Source organism: Cinclus cinclus, chromosome Z (assembly GCF_963662255.1).
Source record: "Cinclus cinclus chromosome Z, bCinCin1.1, whole genome shotgun sequence".
Lineage (NCBI taxonomy): Eukaryota > Metazoa > Chordata > Aves > Passeriformes > Cinclidae > Cinclus > Cinclus cinclus.
Window position 1 is genome coordinate 38,105,136 of NC_085084.1, and position 25,907 is coordinate 38,131,042.

General features: G+C 53.0%; 2 protein-coding genes across 2 annotated transcripts; both read left to right on the top strand.

Moving 5' to 3' along the window:
- The first annotated feature begins 4,587 nt into the window (after positions 1 to 4,587).
- On the top strand, positions 4,588 to 14,055 carry LOC134056947 (serine/threonine-protein kinase PAK 3-like). The gene is made up of 11 exons (XM_062513907.1): positions 4,588 to 4,663; positions 5,565 to 5,658; positions 6,996 to 7,075; positions 8,134 to 8,197; positions 9,467 to 9,515; positions 10,713 to 10,825; positions 11,352 to 11,469; positions 12,107 to 12,206; positions 12,653 to 12,849; positions 13,440 to 13,577; positions 13,966 to 14,055. The coding sequence occupies exons 1-11, from the start codon at positions 4,588 to 4,590 to the stop codon at positions 14,053 to 14,055; spliced, it is 1,119 nt and encodes a 372-aa protein (XP_062369891.1).
- Positions 14,056 to 16,441: 2,386 nt separating this feature from the next.
- On the top strand, positions 16,442 to 25,907 carry LOC134056948 (serine/threonine-protein kinase PAK 3-like). Its single transcript, XM_062513908.1, has 11 exons — positions 16,442 to 16,517; positions 17,419 to 17,512; positions 18,841 to 18,920; positions 19,979 to 20,042; positions 21,312 to 21,360; positions 22,563 to 22,675; positions 23,204 to 23,321; positions 23,959 to 24,058; positions 24,505 to 24,701; positions 25,292 to 25,429; positions 25,818 to 25,907. Exons 1-11 carry the CDS (start codon positions 16,442 to 16,444, stop codon positions 25,905 to 25,907), a joined length of 1,119 nt encoding a protein of 372 aa, XP_062369892.1.

The following is a 25,907-nucleotide window of genomic DNA, read 5'->3' on the forward strand; positions in this document are numbered from 1 at the left end:
CCAGAACAAACCTCCTTGTGGAGATACAGGCTTTTAGCTGTGAATAGAGAAGCAGAAGATGGCAAAACAGAGCAGAGCAGGGGTGTCACTGCTGGGCACGCCGCTGTGGCCGTGGTTGTGTGGCAGCTGCTGGGAAAGTTTGGGAGTGTCTGTGCTGCCCTGGGCAGAAAGGAAGGCAGCCAGGCTTCTCCACAGGCTCAGGCGCAGGTGAGTGTCCAGCAGGAACACTCAGTTCTCCTACGGGAACTGAGGCCAAGATGAGGGATGAAAAGTTCTGCAGTTTGGATCTGTGTGAGCCAAGGGCTGTGTCAGCTGGGCACCCCGCACTAGGGAAGGAGCTGCCCAGACAGAGCTCCCTGGGGTCATGCTGCACACGGGGCTGGCAGGAGACACAGCCAGGGCAGGGGACCCAAAGTGGCCAAAGAGATATTCCTGACCATCCCACATGCTGCTCAGTATTTCAAGCTGGGTGCCTGCAGGAGGAAGGATGTTTGGAGTGATGGCATTTGTCTTCTCAAGTCACTGTGAGGCTTGAGGGGTCCCTGATGTCCTGGAGATGTGAAACACCTGCCTCCCCTTGTGTGCTGGTTTTACCCTGGCGGGCGGGCCCACTAGCAAGTTTTTCCCCATGAGAACTTCCTCTGTGGATTGATGGGACCAATTGGAGGCTGGTTTAGTTGTTGACAGCCTGAGAAAAGAATTGGAAAAGTCGGTTTGCTCCGTGCATCACATTTGAAGCAGGTAAGCCCCAGGAACGCTCTCTTGCATTTTTGGCCTCTTACGGTGTGGCACTGGGCTAGCGCTGGTCCCTTCTAGTATGGGGCCCGGGCCAGGCACAGGGCCAAGCTCCAGAGGCTGCCGGGGCCCGTCTTTAAGCAGGGGCCCCAGTGGTCAAGAGGAGGAGAGGCCCATTGCTGGGATCCTCGCCTTTTCCCGGTGCGGCTGTGGCTCGGCGGGGCCCTGCCCTGCCCCGGCTCGGAGCAGCCCTGGGGTGGCCGAGCCCGCCCGGCCGCCCTCACGGCCTGGGGGGCGGCAGCTGGGCCCCGTTTGGGAGAGACCCCCACGGCTTTGTGTGCTGGGCAAGGCAGAGGGAGAACCCCCGGCCTGCAGCTGGAGCCGGGTGCAGTGAGAGCCGGAAGAAAGCCATGGAGCCAGAGCCTTGGCACCCATTTCTCCTCTGGCTGGACTTTGCAGTTTTCGTCCTGCCCCTCCAGCTTGGCCTGGGCGGCCTGAGCTCCTGACACAGCTGCCGCATGGCCGGGCCCATCTCCTGCAACTTCTGTGGGAGATTTTAAGTTTTTTTCCAATGCTCAGATAAGACTTACCGCCTTTCATCTTCCCGTGGGTGAGAGGAAGAAGAACAGAAAAGATACACCAAAGTCAATGAAGTCAAAGCTAAGTTTCTAAATGGAAGGAGAATGAAGAGACTCCATGAAGGTGGGCTGAAATATCTTTTTTGTAAGTTATAGGGGTGGACTGTGCTTCACAAACATTTTCTTTAAACCGTGGAAAAAAAGAGAGACCTGGGGTGGTGGGGGGGTGGAGCAAGGTGTAAAGGGTTTGAAGAATCCTTTGCCCTGAGGAAAAGAGGGGGATCTCTGTTCCTGGGAATAATATATAAACAGAGAGAGAAGTGAGCTAAAGAGAACTTTTGCCTTGGAGTAGCTCATCCTTACAAGTAATACCCCATGACTTTTTACCATGGCCCGCAACTCAGTTGTGAACAGACTGTGAAGTGGGAGGAGTTTCCTGACAGCAGATCCCGGGCAGCTGTGAATCCTGAGCAAGTGGAGTCAAAAGAGAACTGGCAATTTCCTCTCTTAGTAAAAGATCCTTATAGCTAAAGAAAAAGAAACTCCTCTCCCTAAAGTGAACTGGAAAAGATAATTTACGGAAGAAATTGACGGAAGTGTCTCTGCATGTTGTTAAGCTGTAACAAAGGGGGAAAGAAGAGCTGGTCTGAAAATCTGCTCTGAATTTATTATTCTTATTCTTTGTGTAGTTAATAAAGTCTTTTTCTTTATTCCCTTTGTAAGTGTTTGGCCTGCTTTACTTTTACTCCTAATTCTAGTTCACCACAAAAGGTAACGATATTAAAATTGGCAAACCTTAAACTATTACATTATTGGTACATTGGCCCTGAAACAAACAAACAAACAAACGAAACCATTACACCTTGGGAAATGGGAAATGAGCTCTTTGCTCATTCGCTTGTGGGAAATGCAAAGGCCAGAGAGCTCTCCGGGCCTTGTGCATCCAGGCTCAGAGGTAGAGATGGATACAATGTTTAACCTGAGACTTTAGGGAAGGCCTTTAGAATTACAAGCTAAAAAGTGAAGCAGACAGGAAAGAGGAATACAGGTTTGCACTTGAAATGGAAATATGTTTTAAGCAAAGAGAAAGATGTGTTATGTAAGCCAGGCAATACGTTAAGTAAGGTAGCAAAAGGTTTTCAAACGTAGCAATAGAACTTGTTCTAAAGTTAGTGAAAAGATGAAGATGCAGCAATGTGAATTTAGAAATGCTGTATGATTGGTTGAAAAATGATGCATTCTGGCAAGGCTGCAGAAAGTAAGGAATTAATGATTGCTATGAAAAGACACTCACAAGTTTTGCAGAAGTATGTGACTAGTGAAAAAACGAACATAAGGCATCGGAATGAAGAAGGGAAAGGCTTCTGATACTATGGCACTGGATGTAACACCTTTAATGCCTCACCTTTCTATGAGATTGATGCCATAAGGCAAGAAAGCACTTTTTATCCAGTCTCTCAGTTGCCCCATTTCTCCTAATATTATTTTTCCGATACGGTGGGAACACGAGTTCTGCTACGGGAACTGAGGCCAAGATGAGGGATGAAAAGTTCTGCAGTTTGGATCTGTGTGAGCCAAGGGCTGTGTCAGCTGGGCACCCCGCACTAGGGAAGGAGCTGCCCAGACAGAGCTCCCTGGGGTCATGCTGCACACGAGGCTGGCAGGAGACACAGCCAGGGCAGGGGACCCAAAGTGGCCAAAGAGATATTCCTGACCATCCCACATGCTGCTCAGTATTTCAAGCTGGGTACCAGCAGGAGGAAGGATGTTTGGAGTGATGGCATTTGTCTTCTCAAGTCACTGTGAGGCTTGAGGGGTCCCTGATGTCCTGGAGATGTGAAACACCTGCCTCCCCTTGGGAAATGGGGAATGAGTTCAAAGGGGTTTCTTGGCCTATGCATGAGGCTTCTGCATTCCCTATGCAGCTCAATTGTTTTCTGCACCTGGCAATTTTCCAGCTTCTACCCTTCCAATTCTCTGCACAGGCCAGCCTGCTGGTGACCGGGCATCGAGTGAGAATGGCTGTGTGTGGCACTTGCTTGCTGCCTGGGCTTAAACCACAACATGGCAAAGAGAGCAAAAGAGGTTGGAATGCAAGAGGAGGAGGGAGAAGGAAGCATCCACGTTTTGGAATGGCGGTGGTTTTTCTGTTTTCCTCAGCCTGCCTTCCCGTAGCTGCTCCAGCACGTGATCTATTTGGTCTCTGCCTCAAAACTTCAGTTTCTCTGGGACCAGCCCACTTGGGCGCACTGCTTTACTCCTTCCAGCACTTTGGGACTCGGCCCACAGCGATGATGCTGGTACCTTCTATTCTCTTTCTTTCTTTCTTTTTTTTTCTTTCTTTCTCTCTTTCTTTCTTTCTCTCTTTCTTTCTTTTCTTTCTTTTCCTTCCTTCCTTCCTTCCTTTCTTTCTTTCTTTTCCTTCCTTTCTTCCTTCCTTCCCATCTGCAGCAGGCAGCTCCCTCTGAGGCACACGTTTGCCCAGGGAAGCTCCCTGAGGTGCAGCTCAGATGGCCGAGTCTCCTTGGAAATGCCACAGCAGTGCAGCAGGAGGATGATGTGATTTTAGTGGATGTGTTGCTTAGCTTTCCATGTTTTCATCAATGTACCTTTTTAGGCCTGTGTCCCACCTTGTTCTGCAGCAAACAAGTGAGGAAGAAGGGCTCTGAAAGGCCTTCCTGAGGTTTTGTCCCACAGCTGGCACTGAAGGGGGGATTTCCATTGATGCTGCCTTTTAGAGCCCCACCTGCATCAAGCCTCATGATTTAACACAGGACAATGAGTGGCCAAAGGTGCTGTTCTCTTTTTTGGTTTCTCCTCACATCATCATGGTCCCTCCTCCATGTTCAGCTTCTCAGCGTGGGCTACAAGGGCTTCCTGTGTTCTTGGTGTTACTCCCAGATGCCTTGAGCAACAGCTTATGGACTAGGCGGGCTTTTTGTGTTGCTTTGTAGCAGAGGAGAACTTTGCAGGTGCCTTTTGGCCTTAGCTGAAGTGAGAAGGTGTGCTTCTTGGCGTGACTTCACAAGGCAGCCTAGAGCAGCTGCTATTGTGATGTCAGCGGCCGCATCCCAGCGCTGTCAAGGCAAAGTTGCTGTGCCCAGGCACGGGAGGCCTCAGTGGGCAGAGCAGCTCTTTGGCATGCTCCCTGCAGGTGCAACCTGCTGATCGACGAGGTCTCTGACAGCCAGCTGCACCCTGAGAGCTCTCGCAGGATTTTTGTTTGTCCCCACAAGTGCTGTCTGGTGCCGACTTGAGCAGCATAGCTCCCGCCATGGAGAGAGTGTGTGCTGCAGTTTGCACGGCTTTTACCGTGGCTTATTCTGGCTACTTTTTCACCCACCTGGCACGTAAGTAGGCGCTTCTATTCGGTGCAGCAGATGGAAGGCCAAAGGCCATGAAGAGGCCTTTTGTTGGGTAAAGCTGCTGTCAGCAGCTGCAGCTGACAAGGGGGTGTCTCTAGCCAGCGGGCCGTGGGCTGCATTTGTAATGTAGCCTGCTGGGCTTCTTCTCCCCACACGGCATGGCCTGTGGCAGTGGAGTCTGGAATCTCCTGCGTTTGCTGGCTCAAGAATGACAACTTCTAAGAGGGGAAGACAGGGAGAGCTTAGAAGGAGCGCTTGGAAAAACTGCGCTGCTCTCCAGGACTGAGGGGAAGCCTCTTCTTGTCTGCATTCCCCCATCCCAGCACATGTGTGTGGGACTTGACAGTTCCTGTGTGCTGAAAGAGCCCTTCCCTCTGTGAGGAAATCACAGAATCAGCTTGGGAAAGGCCCTTGAAATAGACATTTCAGACAAGTTCCTGTATGCTGCTGGGCACAGGAGGTGCTGCTGTGCTGCGTCACATTAGAACTGCCACCATGGCTAAAGGGCTTGGGCTGAAGTGTTACGGGGCAAAGGTTTTCAGCAAGCTCGTAGCAACTGACGCATGCATCTCTTCAGAAAACTGAAATACAGGAAGGAGACGAGCTGTAGCTCCTGCTGGGTGGGGCAGGGCAGAAACAATGACTGTTTCAGAACTTGGACTTCATGGGCCTCAGGTTTCTGGGGGTTGAGTGGCCAAAGAGGACAAAAGACAGACACGAGGCAATCCTTTGTGCTGTTGTCTTGCTTGCTGTGTGACACGAGGCTTGCTGCTGGAGGCATGGAGTGAAAGCAATATGCTCTGGTGTGGGTTGACTTTTTGGTGAGTTTTCCCAGAGCGGGCAGTTTTCTCACAGCATGGGGTTCTTTTTCCTTTGTGTGTTGCAGGTCACATCGCCCGTGCCTGGAGAGAATCCAGCCCTTGGGTGAGTGGGAAAGGAGCCTTTGGCGTTGGTAGCATTGGACAGCTGTGGAGCAAGCTGTGAGCTGGGCCTGCTGCAGTCCAGTGCCAGCCTGCTTGGATGAATGAAAGTACAGTGCGGGCTCTCTGCAGCAGCAGCAGCAGCAGCAGCAGCAGCAATGTGTGGAGGATGTGTGTCTGTTTTGCCCAGTTCCATTTCAGAGCTTTTAAGCAGTGGAAAGTGGGGTTGCTCGTTGCTTGAATGCATGATGGAATTTCTCCTGTGCAAGAGAGCGCAGTCTGCTCTGATTGGTCCAATTAGCTGGAGGCTGAGCAACTTAGAATCCAGATGATTCCTCCTTAGTGCATCTGGGTTCTAGAGCTGAATATCAAGAAGGTTGCCTGTCCCTCCCATTGCTGTCTGTCTGCAGAGCCCAAAAGCAACCTCAGAGCCTCCTGCGGCTGCGCATCTTCCTGAAGAAGAGGCCAAAGGGGAGGAAGATGCCCACCAAGCTGCAGCTGCTGCTACTGTGGGGCCTGAGCATCCAGCATCAGTAAGTGGCAGCTGGGAGTGGCCCTGTGGCTGGAGCAAAGGAGAGCTGGAAGTTTTTGATCAGACAGCACCTCCCCTGCGTAGTTGAAGATGCTGAGGGCTGGAATCTTTCTGGCACTTGCAGAGTGTTTCACCCCTGGGAAAGGGGTGTGGAACTTGGACATTTAGGCATCCGTTCCCCACCACTCTGATAGGGGCTGTGAATTCCTCTTAGCAGGAGACATGAGGTAGCATTAGGGTGTCTTTGGATGTTGCTGGGGTACAAGTGAGGCCCTTGGTGGCCAGTGGCTGTGCAGGCTCCCTATCTCTGGTGAGGAGAGCCGTGCAAAGATGCACTTGACAGCCTTGCAGGATATGGAGGAGCCACTGTCCCCTGGAGGGACCTGGCCCTGCTCATCAGCAGCTGTGGGGAGCTCAAGGAGCAGCTAAGCTGCAGCAGGGGCCTGTAGCTGAATATCTGTCAGGTTCTGAATGACAGGTTCTTTCCTGTCCCTCCCGCTGCTGTCTGTGCCCAGAGCCCAAGGGCAGCACCAGCCCCTGCTCTTGCTGAACGTGGAGTCAAGGAAGAGGCTGAAGAGGAGGAAGGTGCTAATGAACCTGTCCCTGCTGTCAGCCCACGGCCTGAGCAGCCAACATCAGTAAGCGCCTGCTTTGGTCAGCGGTGTCTTTGGGGTCATGTTGTGCATGGGGTAAAAGCAGCCTTTGGAATTTGCGCCTTGTGTGAGAGAAGGGGGCAGCAAAAGCCGAGAGGTGAAGAGCCCAGGATGTGGCCAGCAGCATCTTCCAAGGGGCTTGCATTTGAAATGGGATTGGAGGGGCATCTGTGGCAGGCGTGTTTCTGACCCAAATTTGTTTCTTGTCCCAGAGCTCCACTTCCTCTGGCCTGGCGCCGGCACGAGCTGCAGCTGCCGGCTCTGAAGAAGCCTCCTGTCCCCAAGCTGGAAAGTCAAGCGCGAGCAGCTCGTGCACCTGGAGCACAAGTAGTTCCTCGGGCAGCATGGAGCAGCTGCTTAGAGAGAGGACAGAGGACGAGTGCCTGGCCCTGCTGAGTATGTCCTTTGTGATGCCTGTGTGCTGGAGCAGTGCCCTGTGTGATCGTGTGTCAGCGTGAGCTGTCCCACCTGCAGTTCCTGCTGGGCTGAGTGTCGGCTGCTGCGGCCTCCACACAGGAGCTGTTGTTGTGCTTGGAGGTGCTGAAGGAACAGCGGGCTCTTGCTGCTGCCTCTGAGGGCAGCCTGGCGTGCTTTGGCTTTGCCTGAGCTTGCCTCAGTACAAAAGGCAAAAGAGAGATGGTTTGTGGCTGAGCAGGAGGCCGGGACCTTGTGAATGAGGCGACTTCAGGGAGCTCCTGTGGGGCCCAGCTCCTGTGGGGCACAGCCAAGGTCATCTTCAGATCATAGCCTCTCCTGAAGGCTGAGGAACCTCACTGTTAAGGCCCATGGCAATAGGTTGCAACATCAGCTGCTGCTGCTGCTCTTGCAAGCCAGAAAGGCATTGTTTAGGTAAAGTGCTGCTTCAAGGCGGAGATCATGCCTCTGCTGGAAGCACTGGGCACTATTCTTCCGCTTCTGGAGCGGGCAGCTGTTGATACAAATTGATTGCAGAAGCCAAGGTGCCTTTGCTGCTTGCAAGGATGCCAGCTTTTGTTGAATGGCGCAGAGTGTTCATGGCCAAGAACAGAAAGGTTTGGGTTTTATAGACCACACTCACTTGTCTTGGTCGTGGCCTTCTGATCTCTGTGTCCTTGGACTGTTTCTCCACGTGCTTAGATTTTAGTTTAGGCTTCTAGTTTAGTGCAGACCGTATGTGCTGCAGAGCTGCTTGTCCTGCTGCTGTTGTTTTGGTGGTGCTGCTGGTGGTGCTGGTGCGGCAATGGTGTTGTTGTTTGTCCAGTGAGGGAGTTGAAAGGGCCCAGTGTGCCAGAGAGTGGGGCTGCCTTGGTGATCTGCTGCAGGCTGGCATCTCAGTTTTGAAGTGAGCATCTTTCCTTTGGGTTTTTACAGGGACGCTGGTGAGCGAAGGAGATCCGGAGGCTAAATATACAGAACTGGAAATTATTGGCAAAGGGTGAGTGCAGCCACAGGTGCTTCTTCAAAGGGAGGGGCTGTGTACTTTGCTGCTGTCACCTGTCGCCGGAGTGATGTCAGGCAAGCTGCAAAGCTGTGCAGACGCTGCGCTGAGACGCTGCTATGTCTCAGTTTTGGTCAGCATTGATAGCTGTGGTCTGAAGGCATGGCAAAGACACCTGGATGCTGGAATGGTCCTTTCTGCAGCAAGGAGCAGCACCTGGCACATCTCCTGTCCCTCAAGTGTCTTTCCCCCTCTTGCCGCTTTTCTTGGGACAAATCATTTCTCTGTGTCCCAAAAGGATACAGGATCCGTGGCAATGAAAGGAGGAAAAGCTTCATTGCCTCCAAGGTCAAGGTAGCAGCTGCGGGCTGTCAGGGAACAGCTCTCAGGAAGCTTTGTTCCAGCGTTTTGCTGAAAACAAGGTTCAGTGGTCAGGATGACCACCTAGCTAGTCTAGAAGCCAAAAGCAGACACAAAAGAAGCAGCTCTCTTTTGTAGCTGAGGTGGCAAAAGCCAAAGCTTCAGGCCCGTGTCCAATGCCAATGCACTCTAGAGGAAAAGGCATCGAGTGCCTGAGGGGAGAGCCCTCGTGGATCCCGTGGGGTTGCGGCCTTTCCTGCAAAGAAAGCACCAAGCTATTCCCTACTGAAAGCCAGCTCTGCTGACTGTCAGTGGGATTGATTTGCAACATTTCCTCTGGGAGGAGCCAAATGTAGAAGAAGTCCCCTGAAAAGTAGAGTGCTTCCTGTGTCTGCTGCACCCAAGAGAAGCAGCTGCCCATGGCTCTGGAGCCAGAAGGCAGCTGTCTGAGGATCTTCTGCTTTGAGCACTTCTCCATTTGTGTGTGCAGCAGTGGAGACCTGTGCCTGCTCTGCCTGTGGCTGCAGCTGTGGCTGGAGACTACTTTCCTTGTCAGCTGCAGAAAGGATGTGTGTTGAGAGGTTTTCTTCTGATGTCTGTGACATGGCTTCAGGCTTCTCAGAAGGCCTGTGTGGAGGTGCCTGAGTGTGGCACATCCACTGCAAGGAGAAGTGTGAGCAGGCCCAACGGCCGTGTGTGTGTGTGTGTGTGTGTGTGTGTGTGTGTCTGGAAAAATCACAGACACGCACGGACACAGAAAGAGAAAGGGGGAAAGGAGCCAGAGCAGAATGTGTCGCGGTGCATTTGCTGTTTGTCCCTGGCCTCTTTTTCCTCCTTGGGCCACAGTGTCTGGCTTCTGCAGGGACTAAAGGACTTCTCCTTTCTCTGCTGCTGTTTTGTTTCTAGGGGTTTTGGCACTGTGTGCACGGCAGTGGAGACTGCCACAGGAGAAGAGGTAAGTGTCAAGCGGTGCTGCAGCTTGTGCAGCTCTCGAGTGCCCTCCCCTGTGCTGTGAGCTGTGCCTGAGCTTTGGGTCGCCAGTAGAGCTTTGCTGCAAAGGCAACTGAAGTGCAGAGCAGGGTCTGCCTGCCAAGCCCAGTGGGGACAGACTGTGTCCTTCTGAGCTGCCGCAAGCAATGCAAGGAGGCCAAGGGCTGTCTTTCTGAGGAGGACACGCTAGCTGGTTCTTAGTGGCAAGGCGGTGTCTTAGAGAATGGCGGTGCCCTTTGGGGCTTTGGCTCGCGGTTCCCGAGTTCTCCTTTCGTGCTGTCAGCAAATCCATGGGAATTTTGATGGTAGTTCCTTAGGCACGTGCAGTACTGCCCTTGGGAACTGTGCTTAGAGAGAGAGGTCTGCAAGGAGTCTCTCGAGGGCCTAAGCCCTGCTCAGAGCCTGGTGTGTATCGCTAGAGGATCAAGGCATGAGCTATTTCTTTTTAGAATCAGTCAGGAATTGCAAATGTCACTGGTGTGCTAAAAAGCATTTTAGCAGAACAAATGGAAAATTGCTGAAGTGAGGATGTGCTAGCCTTGTTTTTTTTTGATGTGTCCTTAATGATGTTCTCATCATGACAACAATTTTTCCATAAAATCTGTCGGTTTTTATTTCTCTGGGGGGTGTGGGGTGGGCTGGGGGGGACGGTCAGGATGTTTGTAGGGCGGCATTTTATCTGTCATATCTGTAAGGGTTTGCCCTGTTGTTGTGCAGTGAAGAATGCCGGTGGCCACCGGAGTAATGATCAAGCCCCCTAGAAATGGCCAAGGTTTTCCAGGAGTTTTGCTCCATTTTTCCTAGGCCTAAGTTGTTTCCTGCTTGCAAGTGGTGCGTGAATTCAAAATGGGGATGATAAAGTGAGGCCCTGGGGGAAGAATGTGGGTGCAGCAAGGGCGGTTAGAGCTTTGAGCTGGAGAGTTGAGACTGTGTTTCTGCCAGGTTTGCAAGGCAAAGGGTTTCTGGCTGTGTGTCCTGGGAGTGGCGACCAAGGAAGCAGTGTAAAGGGCTCTTGCAAGCTCAGCTTCCGGTTCCTCTGATGTCCAGTCCCAAGGCATTTTGGCACAGCGCAGCTGTATCATCCCAAAATCACAGTGTCCCTGTTGGCCTTGTGTTCCTGTGCCATAGACTTCTTTGATCCATGGTTTGCATGTCGTTTTAGGTGGCCATAAAGAAAATCAGTCTGTTGCAAGTGAAGAGCAACGAACTGTGCGTGAATGAAATCCAGGTCATGCGGGACAATAAGAACGCCAATGTGGTGAACTATGTAGACAGGTGAGTGGTTCTGCTCTTCTGCCGTGAAGGGTCACTGACGTGCTGCAAGCCAGAGGTTCAAGCACTCCTTTGGTTGCTGGCAGAGGGTGGAGCTGTTAATTCCTTCCCCTTTCTGGGCTGATCCACAGCATCTTGGAGGAGTTTGCATGGGGGCTGCATTTATCTTTTGCGGCATATCTAGTTTGAAGTGCGCTTTCAAAGAGCAGGTCTCGGCCCAATTTTACTGCGTCAGCAGCCTCCAAGTTCCTGCCCTCCGTGCCCATTGTCCTGTTGGGTTTGGTGTTTGATTTTTCCCCCAAGGTTCTTGAGTTCTGACAAAGCACTGGAGATGGTATTTCCCATGGCCTGTTGCACAGCTGTGCATACCAAGGAGTCTTTTCTACTGCACAGAGTTCAAGCCCTGTAGAGCCTTGTGAATGCCTATTCCCTTCGTCCTGTCTTCCTCGGAGAGAGACACGGACAAAAGGGTCCATCAGGTCACGCAAGCGCACGCGTTCACCTGCAGGTGGTTGTTTCCTCCTTTCAGCTACCTGCTGCACGAGGAACTCTGGCTCGTGATGGAATACATGGACGGAGGGTCTTTGCACGATGTCATTAGGGAGATCCAAATGGCAGAAGGAGAGATAGCAGCTGTCTCCCGCGAGGTATGGGATTGCGTTGGTGCTTGCCATGGCTTGGGTGGAATGGGTGGGAAGGGGAGGATTGATTTCATCTTCTGAGCTTCCTTTCTGCCTATCTCTTGTGACTGGCAGAGCGGGGGCAAGTGCATCTGGAGGGCCTGCCAAGGTGCGGGCCCTTCTTCTAGTGCGTTTGTTTGCGTTGGCCTCTGCAAACACTTGCCTGCTGCCTGTGTGTGCTGCATTCCTTCCCTGTAAGAGCAGCCGTGCTGCTGGCACAGTGTCAACCGAGTGGCAAACACAAAGAGACACTCACAGGACTCTGCCAGAGCTCAGCCTCCAAGGAGAGCTTTGCACCCAAAGGGGCATTTGCAAAGGCATTTGCTGTCATCTGGCTGGAGAGAGCACAGGCACTGCAGCGGTGCTCCTTCAGTCTGTGTTTGCAGGGCACTGGCCAGAAAAAGCATTGCCCTTTCTCTTTCAAAGCGAATACACCCTCTCTTAGAAAGGCACTGCTGTCGTCATGTTGAAGCAGCAAGCTCTTGCCCTCCCCTCAGCCTTGCCTGCCATGGCTCGGCGTCCCCCAGCAAGTCAGTCTTGCAGATGTGCCACTGCACTGCATGAGGGACGAAGTCAGATCTCCTGTTTGTTTTTCCTCCCTCAGTGCCTGCAAGGCCTGGATTTCCTTCACTGCAAGCAAGTGGTCCACCGAGACATCAAAAGCCACAACATTCTCCTGGGCTTGGATGGATTTGTCAAGCTGGGTGGGTGTTGTTAAGGGCAGGCCCAGCCGTGGTGGGCTGTGGGCTGGGGGTGCATTTGAGTGACTTCCAGTTGCCCAAGAGTGGTGCCCGTGGCAGTGCAGGCTGCCCTGCTGCAAGCGCAGAGCACAGCCACAAGGTGCAGGGCGGTGTGGCTGGGAAGAAGGTGTCAGGAGGGGCTTTGGGCTGTGTGTGCCCTCACGCAAGCAAGGCAGTTTCAGTCTGGAGCTTCAGGGAACTAAAAGCCACTGTGTGAAACGGGGGGCTTTTGCTAAGTGGCCCATCTGCTATTTCCTCAGCTGCAGCTGTTAGGAATGCCAGCATGCCATTCCCGTTTGCATTCCCTTTGGATTCCACACTGCCTTCTTGGGCACTGGGAGAGTGGGGACTTCTTCTCTTTGCTTTCCTACTTCACGCTGGCTTGATCCGAGTGTGTTTTTTCTCCTCAGCTGATTTTGGCCTCGCTGCTCAGCTCACGGCTGAGCAGAGCAAACGCAGATCGGCTGTCGGGACTACTTACTGGATGGCGCCTGAAATTTTCACTAGGAAGCCCTACGGCCCCAAAGTGGACATCTGGTCCTTTGGCATCGTGGGGATGGAGATGGTGGAAGGAGCTCCTCCTTACCTGATGGAAACCTCCCGCACGGTGCGCTGCAACTTCTCTCAGATGCTCCCGTCCCTCTAAGAAAATCTGCCCCCGTTCTTCTGCCTGCCAAGCTTGGTAACACCTGAAGACCATAGCTCCCGGGCTGCATAGTCTCTTGTGCTTCTTGCCCTGTATTATTCCCCTTGCCCTTGAACTAGGAACGGCCCAAAGTACGCTGATGCCATTTGCTTGGTGGCAGCTTTGCCTAAGGGAGCAGTGAGCAGCGCCAAGCTGCATGTTACGGAAGAATCCTTGGGATGAGTAGAGTTAGACCAAAGTCCCTCTTCCAAAGCGGCGGTAGAGCTGGTGTCAGTCCTCGGAGAAGCCGAGTGTGCTTTTGCTGATGGATTTGCTCCTGATTCCCAATCAGCCCACGAAATCAGGGCTGAAGGCAGGAGCCTTTGCACATTGGACTGGCTGTGGTTGCCTCTGGCTTTGGGTTCAGTTGGTTGGGGTGGGAAAGGCATGTCGCAGCCTCTGGCGGGGAAGAAAGGGCCACTTGTGAGAGTGCAGCTTGGCCAGCGGGGTGTGGGTGAGCAGTTTTGGGTGCGAAGGAGACAGGTGGAGTGTGGCGTTGCCTTCTTCTCTAGGCTCGACAGCTGATCAGCACCGGGGGCACCCCGAAGCTGCAGAAGCCCAGGCAGCAGTCGGCTTGGTTGCGAGACTTTCTGCACTGCTGCCTGGAGACAGACGAGGACAGGCGCTGGTCTGCCCAGGAACTTCTGCAGGTAAAAGGCAGAGCAGCTACAGGCTGTGCCAGCTACCCACTGCCAGGGGCTCCTCCTCTGCTCAAGTCCAAGGCGTCAGGTGGGCCCCGCTCCTAAGAATCTCCATTCTGGGGGCTTTCCAAAGGAAAAACAAGGAGAATCCCGGCCTGCCATGGCTTGGAAGGAGCCTTGCAATGACAATTAGACTAAATCTCCTTAAGCTGCAGACCTCTGGCTTCATGCATTTGTGGAATTGGAAGCCATGTTTGCCTGTGGCAGGAAAGTCCTGGACAGGGAGACAGAGGTGCACAGACTGCCCTCGTTTCTCTGTGTCTCTGGAAGCCAGAGAAAGGCTGCTTCAGCCTGTGAGGAAAGCTGAAGTTCATTTGTTCTTTTTCTCTTTGGGCAGCATCCGTTTGTAACTTCAGCCAAGCCGACCTCCAGCCTGACGCCTCTGATCATGGCAGCGCAGCAGTTTATGGCTGACAGAAGATTCTAGCCGTGCAAGAGGCCGTTGTTGTTTGTTGTTCTTTTGAGTTTGTAGGTTGGAAGGAGTAGTTTGTAGTTTGTAGATAGTTTAGGCTGATAGTCAAAATAAATACTGTAAAACCATCACTGTGTTGGAAGCTTCCCTTCCTTCTGTGAATAAGCTGTAAATTTGAGTCTGAATGGTCAGGTGTTTCTAAAGCATGGGAAGATAGAGGGATGGGGTTTGGGAGTCATTTTGAAAGTGGGCGGAGGTCTTCCTCCAGAACAAACCTCCTTGTGGAGATACAGGCTTTTAGCTGTGAATAGAGAAGCAGAAGAGGGCAAAACAGAGCAGAGCAGGGGTGTCACTGCTGGGGACGCCGCTGTGGCCGTGGTTGTGTGGCAGCTGCTGGGAAAGTTTGGGAGTGTCTGTGCTGCCCTGGGCAGAGAGGAAGGCAGCCAGGCTTCTCCACAGGCTCAGGCGCAGGTGAGTGTCCAGCAGGAACATGCGTTCTCCTACGGGAACTGAGGCCAAGATGAGGGATGGAAAGTTCTGCAGTTTGGATCTGTGTGAGCCAAGGGCTGTGTCAGCTGGGCACCCCGCACTAGGGAAGGAGCTGCCCAGACAGAGCTCCCTGGGGTCATGCTGCACACGAGGCTGGCAGGAGACACAGCCAGGGCAGGGGACCCAAAGTGGCCAAAGAGATATTCCTGACCATCCCACATGCTGCTCAGTATTTCAAGCTGGGTACCAGCAGGAGGAAGGATGTTTGGAGTGATGGCATTTGTCTTCTCAAGTCACTGTGAGGCTTGAGGGGTCCCTGATGTCCTGGAGATGTGAAACACCTGCCTCCCCTTGGGAAATGGGGAATGAGTTCAAAGGGGTTTCTTGGCCTATGCATGAGGCTTCTGCATTCCCTATGCAGCTCAATTGTTTTCTGCACCTGGCAATTTTCCAGCTTCTACCCTTCCAATTCTCTGCACAGGCCAGCCTGCTGGTGACCGGGCATTGAGTGAGAATGGCTGTGTGTGGCACTTGCTTGCTGCCTGGGCTTAAACCACAACATGGCAAATAGAGCAAAAGAGGTTGGAATGCAAGAGGAGGAGGGAGAAGGAAGCATCCACGTTTTGGAATGGCGGTGGTTTTTCTGTTTTCCTCAGCCTGCCTTCCCGTAGCTGCTCCAGCACGTGATCTATTTGGTCTCTGCCTCAAAACTTCAGTTTTTCTGGGACCAGCCCACTTGGGCGCACTGCTTTACTCCTTCCAGCACTTTGGGACTCGGCCCACAGCGATGATGCTGGTACCTTCTATTCTCTTTCTTTCTTTCTTTCTTTCTTTCTTTTTCTTTCTTTCTTTCTTTCTTTCTTTCTTTCTTTCTCTCTTTCTTTCTTTCTCTCTTTCTTTCTTTCTTTCTTTCTTTCTTTCTTTCTTTCTTTCTTTCTTTCTTTCTTTCTTTCTTCCTTCCTTCCTTCCTTCCTTCCTTCCTTCCTTCCTTCCTTCTTTCCTCCCTTTCTTTCTTTCTTTCTTTCTTTTCCTTCCTTCCTTTCTTTCTTTCTTTTTTTCCTTCCTTTCTTCCTTCCTTCCCATCTGCAGCAGGCAGCTCCCTCTGAGGCACACGTTTGCCCAGGGAAGCTCCCTGAGGTGCACCTCAGATGGCCGAGTCTCCTTGGAAATGCCACAGCAGTGCAGCAGGAGGATGATGTGATTTTAGTGGATGTGTTGCTTAGCTTTCCATGTTTTCATCAATGTACCTTTTTAGGCCTGTGTCCCACCTTGTTCTGCAGCAAACAAGTGAGGAAGAAGGGCTCTGAAAGGCCTTCCTGAGGTTTTGTCCCACAGCTGGCATTGAAGGGGGGATTTCCATTGATGCTGCCTTTTAGAGCCCCACCTGCATCAAGCCTCATGATTTAACACAGGACAATGAGTGGCCAAAGGTGCTGTTCTCTTTTTTGGTTTCTCCTCACATCATCATGGTCCCTTCTCCGTGTTCAGCTTCTCAGCGTGGGCTACAAGGGCTTCCTGTGTTCTTGGTGTTACTCCCAGATGCCTTGAGCAACAGCTTATGGACTAGGCGGGCTTTTTGTGTTGCTTTGTAGCAGAGGAGAACTTTGCAGGTGCCTTTTGGCCTTAGCTGAAGTGAGAAGGTGTGCTTCTCTGCATGACTTCACAAGGCAGCCTAGAGCAGCTGCTATTGTGATGTCAGCGGCCGCATCCCAGCGCTGTCAAGGCAAAGTTGCTGTGCCCAGGCACGGGAGGCCTCAGTGGGCAGAGCAGCTCTTTGGCATGCTCCCTGCAGGTGCAACCTGCTGATCGACGAGGTCTCTGACAGCCAGCTGCACCCTGAGAGCTCTCGCAGGATTTTTGTTTGTCCCCACAAGTGCTGTCTGGTGCCGACTTGAGCAGCATAGCTCCCGCCATGGAGAGAGTGTGTGCTGCAGTTTGCACGGCTTTTACCGTGGCTTATTCTGGCTACTTTTTCACCCACCTGGCACGTAAGTAGGCGCTTCTATTCGGTGCAGCAGATGGAAGGCCAAAGGCCATGAAGAGGCCTTTTGTTGGGTAAAGCTGCTGTCAGCAGCTGCAGCTGACAAGGGGGTGTCTCTAGCCAGCGGGGCGTGGGCTGCATTTGTAATGTAGCCTGCTGGGCTTCTTCTCCCCACACGGCATGGCCTGTGGCAGTGGAGTCTGGAATCTCCTGCGTTTGCTGGCTCAAGAATGACAACTTCTAAGAGGGGAAGACAGGGAGAGCTTAGAAGGAGCGCTTGGAAAAACTGCGCTGCTCTCCAGGACTGAGGGGAAGCCTCTTCTTGTCTGCATTCCCCCATCCCAGCACATGTGTGTGGGACTTGACAGTTCCTGTGTGCTGAAAGAGCCCTTCCCTCTGTGAGGAAATCACAGAATCAGCTTGGGAAAGGCCCTTGAAATAGACATTTCAGACAAGTTCCGGTATGCTGCTGGGCACAGGAGGTGCTGCTGTGCTGCGTCACATTAGAACTGCCACCATGGCTAAAGGGCTTGGGCTGAAGTGTTACGGGGCAAAAGTTTTCAGCAAGCTCGTGGCAACTGACGCTTGCATCTCTTCAGAAAACTGAAATACAGGAAGGAGACGAGCTGTAGCTCCTGCTGGGTGGGGCAGGGCAGAAACAATGACTGTTTCAGAACTTGGACTTCATGGGCCTCAGGTTTCTGGGGCTTGAGTGGCCAAAAAGGACAAAAGACAGACACGAGGCAATCCTTTGTGCTGTTGTCTTGCTTGCTGTGTGACACGAGGCTTGCTGCTGGAGGCATGGAGTGAAAGCAATATGCTCTGGCTTTGGGTTGATTTTTGGTGGGTTTTCCCGGAGCGGGCAGTTTTCTCACAGCATGGGGTTCTTTTTCCTTTGTGTGTTGCAGGTCACATCGCCCGTGCCTGGAGAGAATCCAGCCCTTGGGTGAGTGGGAAAGGAGCCTTTGGCGTTGGTAGCATTGGACAGCTGTGGAGCAAGCTGTGAGCTGGGCCTGCTGCAGTCCAGTGCCAGCCTGCTTGGATGAATGAAAGTACAGTGCGGGCTCTCTGCAGCAGCAGCAGCAGCAATGTGTGGAGGATGTGTGTCTGTTTTGCCCAGTTCCATTTCAGAGCTTTTAAGCAGTGGAAAGTGGGGTTGCTCGTTGCTTGAATGCATGATGGAATTTCTCCTGTGCAAGAGAGCGCAGTCTGCTCTGATTGGTCCAATTAGCTGGAGGCTGAGCAACTTAGAATCCAGATGATTCCTCCTTAGTGCATCTGGGTTCTAGAGCTGAATATCAAGAAGGTTGCCTGTCCCTCCCGTTGCTGTCTGTCTGCAGAGCCCAAAAGCAACCTCAGAGCCTCCTGCGGCTGCGCATCTTCCTGAAGAAGAGGCCAAAGGGGAGGAAGATGCCCACCAAGCTGCAGCTGCTGCTACTGTGGGGCCTGAGCATCCAGCATCAGTAAGTGGCAGCTGGGAGTGGCCCTGTGGCTGGAGCAAAGGAGAGCTGGAAGTTTTTGATCAGACAGCACCTCCCCTGCGTAGTTGAAGATGCTGAGTCAGGCTGGAATCTTTCTGGCACTTGCAGAGTGTTTCACCCCTGGGAAAGGGGTGTGGAACTTGGACATTTAGGCATCCCTTCCCCACCACTCTGATAGGGGCTGTAAATTCCTCTTAGCAAGAGACAAGAGGTAGCATTAGGGTGTCTTGGGATGCTGCTGGGGTACAAGTGAGGCCCTTGGTGGCCAGTGGCTGTGCAGGCTCCCTATCTCTGGTGAGGAGAGCCGTGCAAAGATGCACTTGACAGCCTTGCAGGATATGGAGGAGCCACTGTCCCCTGGAGGGACCTGGCCCTGCTCATCAGCAGCTGTGGGGAGCTCAAGGAGCAGCTAAGCTGCAGCAGGGGCCTGTAGCTGAATATCTGTCAGGTTCTGAATGACAGGTTCTTTCCTGTCCCTCCCGCTGCTGTCTGTGCCCAGAGCCCAAGGGCAGCACCAGCCCCTGCTCTTGCTGAACTTGGAGTCAAGGAAGAGGCTGAAGAGGAGGAAGGTGCTAATGAACCTGTCCCTGCTGTCAGCCCACGGCCTGAGCAGCCAACATCAGTAAGCGCCTGCTTTGGTCAGCGGTGTCTTTGGGGTCATGTTGTGCATCGGGTAAAAGCAGCCTTTGGAATTTGCGCCTTGTGTGAGAGAAGGGGGCAGCAAAAGCCGAGAGGTGAAGAGCCCAGGATGTGGCCAGCAGCATCTTCCAAGGAACTTGCATTTGAAATGGGATTGGAGGGGCATCTGTGGCAGGCGTGTTTCTGACCCAAATTTGTTTCTTGTCCCAGAGCTCCACTTCCTCTGGCCTGGCGCCGGCACGAGCTGCAGCTGCCGGCTCTGAAGAAGCCTCCTGTCCCCAAGCTGGAAAGTCAAGCGCGAGCAGCTCGTGCACCTGGAGCACAAGTAGTTCCTCGGGCAGCATGGAGCAGCTGCTTAGAGAGAGGACAGAGGACGAGTGCCTGGCCCTGCTGAGTATGTCCTTTGTGATGCCTGTGTGCTGGAGCAGTGCCCTGTGTGATCGTGTGTCAGCGTGAGCTGTCCCACCTGCAGTTCCTGCTGGGCTGAGTGTCGGCTGCTGCGGCCTCCACACAGGAGCTGTTGTTGTGCTTGGAGGTGCTGAAGGAACAGCGGGCTCTTGCTGCTGCCTCTGAGGGCAGCCTGGCGTGCTTTGGCTTTGCCTGAGCTTGCCTCAGTACAAAAGGCAAAAGAGAGATGGTTTGTGGCTGAGCAGGAGGCCGGGACCTTGTGAATGAGGCGGCTTCAGGGAGCTCCTGTGGGGCCCAGCTCCTGTGGGGCACAGCCAAGGTCATCTTCAGATCATAGCCTCTCCTGAAGGCTGAGGAACCTCATTGTTAAGGCCCATGGCAATAGGTTGCAACATCAGCTGCTGCTGCTGCTCTTGCAAGCCAGAAAGGCATTGTTTAGGTAAAGTGCTGCTTCAAGGCGGAGATCATGCCTCTGCTGGAAGCACTGGGCACTATTCTTCCGCTTCTGGAGCGGGCAGCTGTTGATACAAATTGATTGCAGAAGCCAAGGTGCCTTTGCTGCTTGCAAGGATGCCAGCTTTTGTTGAATGGCACAGAGTGTTCATGGCCAAGAACAGAAAGGTTTGGGTTTTATAGACCACACTCACTTGTCTTGGTCGTGGCCTTCTGATCTCTGTGTCCTTGGACTGTTTCTCCACGTGCTTAGATTTTAGTTTAGGCTTCTAGTTTAGTGCAGACCGTATGTGCTGCAGAGCTGCTTGTCCTGCTGCTGTTGTTTTGGTGGTGCTGCTGGTGGTGCTGGTGCGGCAATGGTGTTGTTGTTTGTCCAGTGAGGGAGTTGAAAGGGCCCAGTGTGCCAGAGAGTGGGGCTGCCTTGGTGATCTGCTGCAGGCTGGCATCTCAGTTTTGAAGTGAGCATCTTTCCTTTGGGTTTTTACAGGGATGCTGGTGAGCGAAGGAGATCCGGAGGCTAAATATACAGAACTGGAAATTATTGGCAAAGGGTGAGTGCAGCCACAGGTGCTTCTTCAAAGGGAGGGGCTGTGTACTTTGCTGCTGTCACCTGTCGCCGGAGTGATGTCAGGCAAGCTGCAAAGCTGTGCAGACGCTGCGCTGAGACGCTGCTATGTCTCAGTTTTGGTCAGCATTGATAGCTGTGGTCTGAAGGCATGGCAAAGACACCTGGATGCTGGAATGGTCCTTTCTGCAGCAAGGAGCAGCACCTGGCACATCTCCTGTCCCTCAAGTGTCTTTCCCCCTCTTGCCGCTTTTCTTGGGACAAATCATTTCTCTGTGTCCCAAAAGGATACAGGATCCGTGGCAATGAAAGGAGGAAAAGCTTCATTGCCTCCAAGGTCAAGGTAGCAGCTGCGGGCTGTCAGGGAACAGCTCTCAGGAAGCTTTGTTCCAGCGTTTTGCTGAAAACAAGGTTCAGTGGTCAGGATGACCACCTAGCTAGTCTAGAAGCCAAAAGCAGACACAAAAGAAGCAGCTCTCTTTTGTAGCTGAGGTGGCAAAAGCCAAAGCTTCAGGCCAGTGTCCAATGCCAATGCACTCTAGAGGAAAAGGCATCGAGTGCCTGAGGGGAGAGCCCTCGTGGGTCCCGTGGGGTTGCGGCCTTTCCTGCAAAGAAAGCACCAAGCTATTCCCTACTGAAAGCCAGCTCTGCTGACTGTCAGTGGGATTGATTTGCAACATTTCCTCTGGGAGGAGCCAAATGTAGAAGAAGTCCCCTGAAAAGTAGAGTGCTTCCTGTGTCTGCTGCACCCAAGAGAAGCAGCTGCCCATGGCTCTGGAGCCAGAAGGCAGCTGTCTGAGGATCTTCTGCTTTGAGCACTTCTCCATTTGTGTGTGCAGCAGTGGAGACCTGTGCCTGCTCTGCCTGTGGCTGCAGCTGTGGCTGGAGACTACTTTCCTTGTCAGCTGCAGAAAGGATGTGTGTTGAGAGGTTTTCTTCTGATGTCTGTGACATGGCTTCAGGCTTCTCAGAAGGCCTGTGTGGAGGTGCCTGAGTGTGGCACATCCACTGCAAGGAGAAGTGTGAGCAGGCCCAACGGCCATGTGTGTGTGTGTGTGTGTGTGTGTGTGTGTGTCTGGAAAAATCACAGACACGCACGGACACAGAAAGAGAAAGGGGGAAAGGAGCCAGAGCAGAATGTGTCGCGGTGCATTTGCTGTTTGTCCCTGGCCTCTTTTTCCTCCTTGGGCCACAGTGTCTGGCTTCTGCAGGGACTAAAGGACTTCTCCTTTCTCTGCTGCTGTTTTGTTTCTAGGGGTTTCGGCACTGTGTGCACGGCAGTGGAGACTGCCACAGGAGAAGAGGTAAGTGTCAAGCGGTGCTGCAGCTTGTGCAGCTCTCGAGTGCCCTCCCCTGTGCTGTGAGCTGTGCCTGAGCTTTGGGTCGCCACTAGAGCTTTGCTGCAAAGGCAACTGAAGTGCAGAGCAGGGTCTGCCTGCCAAGCCCAGTGGGGACAGACTGTGTCCTTCTGAGCTGCCGCAAGCAATGCAAGGAGGCCAAGGGCTGTCTTTCTGAGGAGGACACGCTAGCTGGTTCTTAGTGGCAAGGCGGTGTCTTAGAGAATGGCGGTGCCCTTTGGGGCTTTGGCTCGCGGTTCCCGACTTCTCCTTTCGCGCTGTCAGCAAATCCATGGGAATTTTGATGGTAGTTCCTTAGGCACGTGCAGTGCTGCCCTTGGGAACTGTGCTTAGAGAGAGAGGTCTGCAAGGAGTCTCTCGAGGGCCTAAGCCCTGCTCAGAGCCTGGTGTGTATCGCTAGAGGATCAAGGCATGAGCTATTTCTTTTTAGAATCAGTCAGGAATTGCAAATGTCACTGGTGTGCTAGAAAGCATTTTAGCAGAACAAATGGAAAATTGCTGAAGTGAGGATGTGCTAGCCTTGTTTTTTTTTGATGTGTCCTTAATGATGTTCTCATCATGACAACAATTTTTCCATAAAATCTGTCAGCTTTTATTTCTCTGGGGGGTGTGGGGTGGGGTGGGGTGGGGGGGACGGTCAGGATGTTTGTAGGGCGGCATTTTATCTGTCATATCTGTAAGGGTTTGCCCTGTTGTTGTGCAGTGAAGAATGCCGGTGGCCACCGGAGTAATGATCAAGCCCCCTAGAAATGGCCAAGGTTTCCCAGGAGTTTTGCTCCATTTTTCCTAGGCCTAAGTTGTTTCCTGCTTGCAAGTGGTGCGTGAATTCAAAATGGGGATGATAAAGTGAGGCCCTGGGGGAAGAATGTGGGTGCAACGAGGGTGGTTAGAGCTTTGAGCTGGAGAGTTGAGACTGTGTTTCTGCCAGGTTTGCAAGGCAAAGGGTTTCTGGCTGTGTGTCCTGGGAGTGGCGACCAAGGAAGCAGTGTAAAGGGCTCTTGCAAGCTCAGCTTCCGGTTCCTCTGATGTCCAGTCCCAAGGCATTTTGGCACAGCGCAGCTGTATCATCCCAAAATCACAGTGTCCCTGTTGGCCTTGTGTTCCTGTGCCATCGACTTCTTTGATCCATGGTTTGCATGTCGTTTTAGGTGGCCATAAAGAAAATCAGTCTGTTGCAAGTGAAGAGCAACGAACTGTGCGTGAATGAAATCCAGGTCATGCGGGACAATAAGAACGCCAATGTGGTGAACTATGTAGACAGGTGAGTGGTTCTGCTCTTCTGCCGTGAAGGGTCACTGACGTGCTGCAAGCCAGAGGTTCAAGCACTCCTTTGGTTGCTGGCAGAGGGTGGAGCTATGTTAATTCCTTCCCCTTTCTGGGCTGATCCACAGCATCTTGGAGGAGTTTGCATGGGGGCTGCATTTATCTTTTGCGGCATATCTAGTTTGAAGTGCGCTTTCAAAGAGCAGGTCTCGGCCCAATTTTACTGCGTCAGCAGCCTCCAAGTTCCTGCCCTCCGTGCCCATTGTCCTGTTGGGTTTGGTGTTTGATTTTTCCCCCAAGGTTCTTGAGTTCTGACAAAGCACTGGAGATGGTATTTCCCATGGCCTGTTGCACAGCTGTGCATACCAAGCAGTCTTTTCTACTGCACAGAGTTCAAGCCCTGTAGAGCCTTGTGAATGCCTATTCCCTTCGTCCTGTCTTCCTCGGAGAGAGACACGGACAAAAGGGTCCATCAGGTCACGCAAGCGCACGCATTCACCTGCAGGTGGTTGTTTCCTCCTTTCAGCTACCTGGTGCACGAGGAACTCTGGCTCGTGATGGAATACATGGACGGAGGGTCTTTGCACGATGTCATTAGGGAGATCCAAATTGCAGAAGGAGAGATAGCAGCTGTGTCCCGCGAGGTAAGGGATTGCGTTGGTGCTTGCCATGGCTTGGGTGGAATGGGTGGGAAGGGGAGGATTGATTTCATCTTCCAAGCTTCCTTTCTGCCTATCTCTTGTGACTGGCAGAGCAGGGGCAAGTGCATCTGGAGGGCCTGCCAAGGTGCGGGCCCTTCTTCTAGTGCGTTTGTTTGCGTTGGCCTCTGCAAACACTTGCCTGCTGGCTGTGTGTGCTGCATTCCTTCCCTGTAAGAGCAGCCGTGCTGGTGGCACAGTGTCAACCGAGTGGCAAAGACAAAGAGACACTCACAGGACTCTGCCAGAGCTCAGCCTCCAAGGAGAGCTTTGCACCCAAAGGGGCATTTGCAAAGGCATTTGCTGTCATCTGGCTGGAGAGAGCACAGGCACTGCAGCGGTGCTCCTTCAGTCTGTGTTTGCAGGGCACTGGCCAGAAAAAGCATCGTCCTTTCTCTTTCAAAGCGAATACACCCTCTCTTAGAAAGGCCCTGCTGTCGTCATGTTGCAGCAGCAAGCTCTTGCCCTCCCCTCAGCCTTGCCTGCCATGGCTCGGCGTCCCCCAGCAAGTCAGTCTTGCAGATGTGCCACTGCACTGCATGAGGGACGAAGTCAGATCTCCTGTTTGTTTTTCCTCCCTCAGTGCCTGCAAGGCCTGGATTTCCTTCACTGCAAGCAAGTGATCCACCGAGACATCAAAAGCCACAACATTCTCCTGGGCTTGGATGGATCTGTCAAGCTGGGTGGGTGTTGTTAAGGGCAGGCCCAGCCGTGGTGGGCTGTGGGCTGGGGGTGCATTTGAGTGACTTCCAGTTGCCCAAGAGTGGTGCCTGTGGCAGTGCAGGCTGCCCTGCTGCAAGCGCAGAGCACAGCCACAAGGTGCAGGGCGGTGTGGCTGGGAAGAAGGTGTCAGGAGGGGCTTTGGGCTGTGTGTGCCCTCACGCAAGCAAGGCAGTTTCAGTCTGGAGCTTCAGGGAACTAAAAGCCACTGTGTGAAACGGGGGGCTTTTGCTAAGTGGCCCATCTGCTATTTCCTCAGCTGCAGCTGTTAGGAATGCCAGCATGCCATTCCCGTTTGCATTCCCTTTGGATTCCACACTGCCTTCTTGGGCACTGGGAGAGTGGGGACTTCTTCTCTTTGCTTTCCTACTTCACGCTGGCTTGATCCGAGTGTGTTTTTTCTCCTCAGCTGATTTTGGCCTCGCTGCTCAGCTCACGGCTGAGCAGAGCAAACGCAGATCGGCTGTCGGGACTACTTACTGGATGGCGCCTGAAATTTTCACCAGGAAGCCCTACGGCCCCAAAGTGGACATCTGGTCCTTTGGCATCGTGGGGATGGAGATGGTGGAAGGAGCTCCTCCTTACCTGATGGAAACCTCCCGCACGGTGCGCTGCAACTTCTCTCAGATGCTCCCGTCCCTCTAAGAAAATCTGCCCCCGTTCTTCTGCCTGCCAAGCTTGGTAACACCTGAAGACCATAGCTCCCGGCCTGCATAGTCTCTTGTGCTTCTTGCCCTGTATTATTCCCCTTGCCCTTGAATTCGGAACGGCCCAAAGTACGCTGATGCCATTTGCTTGGTGGCAGCTTTGCCTAAGGGAGCAGTGAGCAGCGCAAAGCTGCATGTTACGGTAGAATCCTTGTGAAGAATAGAGTTAGACCAAAGTCCCTCTTCCAAATTGGCGGTAGAGCTGGTGTCAGTCCTCGGAGAAGCCGAGTGTGCTTTTGCTGATGGATTTGCTCCTGATTCCCAATCAGCCCATGAAATCAGGGCTGAAGGCAGGAGCCTTTGCACATTGGACTGGCTGTGGTTGCCTCTGGCTTTGGGTTCAGTTGGTTGGGGTGGGAAAGGCATGTCACAGCCTCTGGTGGGGAAGAAAGGGCCACTTGTGAGAGTGCAGCTTGGCCAGCGGGGTGTGGGTGAGCAGTTTTGGGTGCGAAGGAGACAGGTGGAGTGTGGCGTTGCCTTCTTCTCTAGGCTCGACAGCTGATCAGCACCGGGGGCACCCCGAAGCTGCAGAAGCCCAGGCAGCAGTCGGCTTGGTTGCGAGACTTTCTGCACTGCTGCCTGGAGACAGACGAGGACAGGCGCTGGTCTGCCCAGGAACTTCTGCAGGTAAAAGGCAGAGCAGCTACAGGCTGTGCCAGCTACCCACTGCCAGGGGCTCCTCCTCTGCTCAAGTCCAAGGCGTCAGGTGGGCCCCGCTCCTAAGAATCTCCATTCTGGGGGCTTTCCAAAGGAAAAACAAGGAGAATCCCGGCCTGCCATGGCTTGGAAGGAGCCTTGCAATGACAATTAGACTAAGTCTCCTTAAGCTGCAGACCTCTGGCTTCATGCATTTGTGGAATTGGAAGCCATGTTTGCCTGTGGCAGGAAAGTCCTGGACAGGGAGACAGAGGTGCACAGACTGCCCTCGTTTCTCTGTGTCTCTGGTAGCCAGAGAAAGGCTGCTTCAGCCTGTGAGGAAAGCAGAAGTTCATTTGTTCTTTTTCTCTTTGGGCAGCATCCGTTTGTAACTTCAGCCAAGCCGACCTCCAGCCTGACGCCTCTGATCATGGCAGCGCAGCAGTTTATGGCTGACAGAAGATTCTAG

Excerpts from the sequence above, each read along its gene's own strand:
- LOC134056947 (XM_062513907.1), top strand. The coding sequence starts at position 4,588 with ATGGAGAGAGTGTGTGCTGCAGTTTGCACGGCTTTTACCGTGGCTTAT. Across the intron at positions 4,664-5,564 it reads CTTTTTCACCCACCTGGCAC|GTCACATCGCCCGTGCCTGG; the intron begins GTAAGTAGGCGC and ends TGTGTGTTGCAG. Across the intron at positions 10,826-11,351 it reads GTGGTGAACTATGTAGACAG|CTACCTGCTGCACGAGGAAC; the intron begins GTGAGTGGTTCT and ends TCCTCCTTTCAG.
- LOC134056948 (XM_062513908.1), top strand. The coding sequence starts at position 16,442 with ATGGAGAGAGTGTGTGCTGCAGTTTGCACGGCTTTTACCGTGGCTTAT. Across the intron at positions 16,518-17,418 it reads CTTTTTCACCCACCTGGCAC|GTCACATCGCCCGTGCCTGG; the intron begins GTAAGTAGGCGC and ends TGTGTGTTGCAG. Across the intron at positions 24,702-25,291 it reads TGATGGAAACCTCCCGCACG|GCTCGACAGCTGATCAGCAC; the intron begins GTGCGCTGCAAC and ends CTTCTTCTCTAG.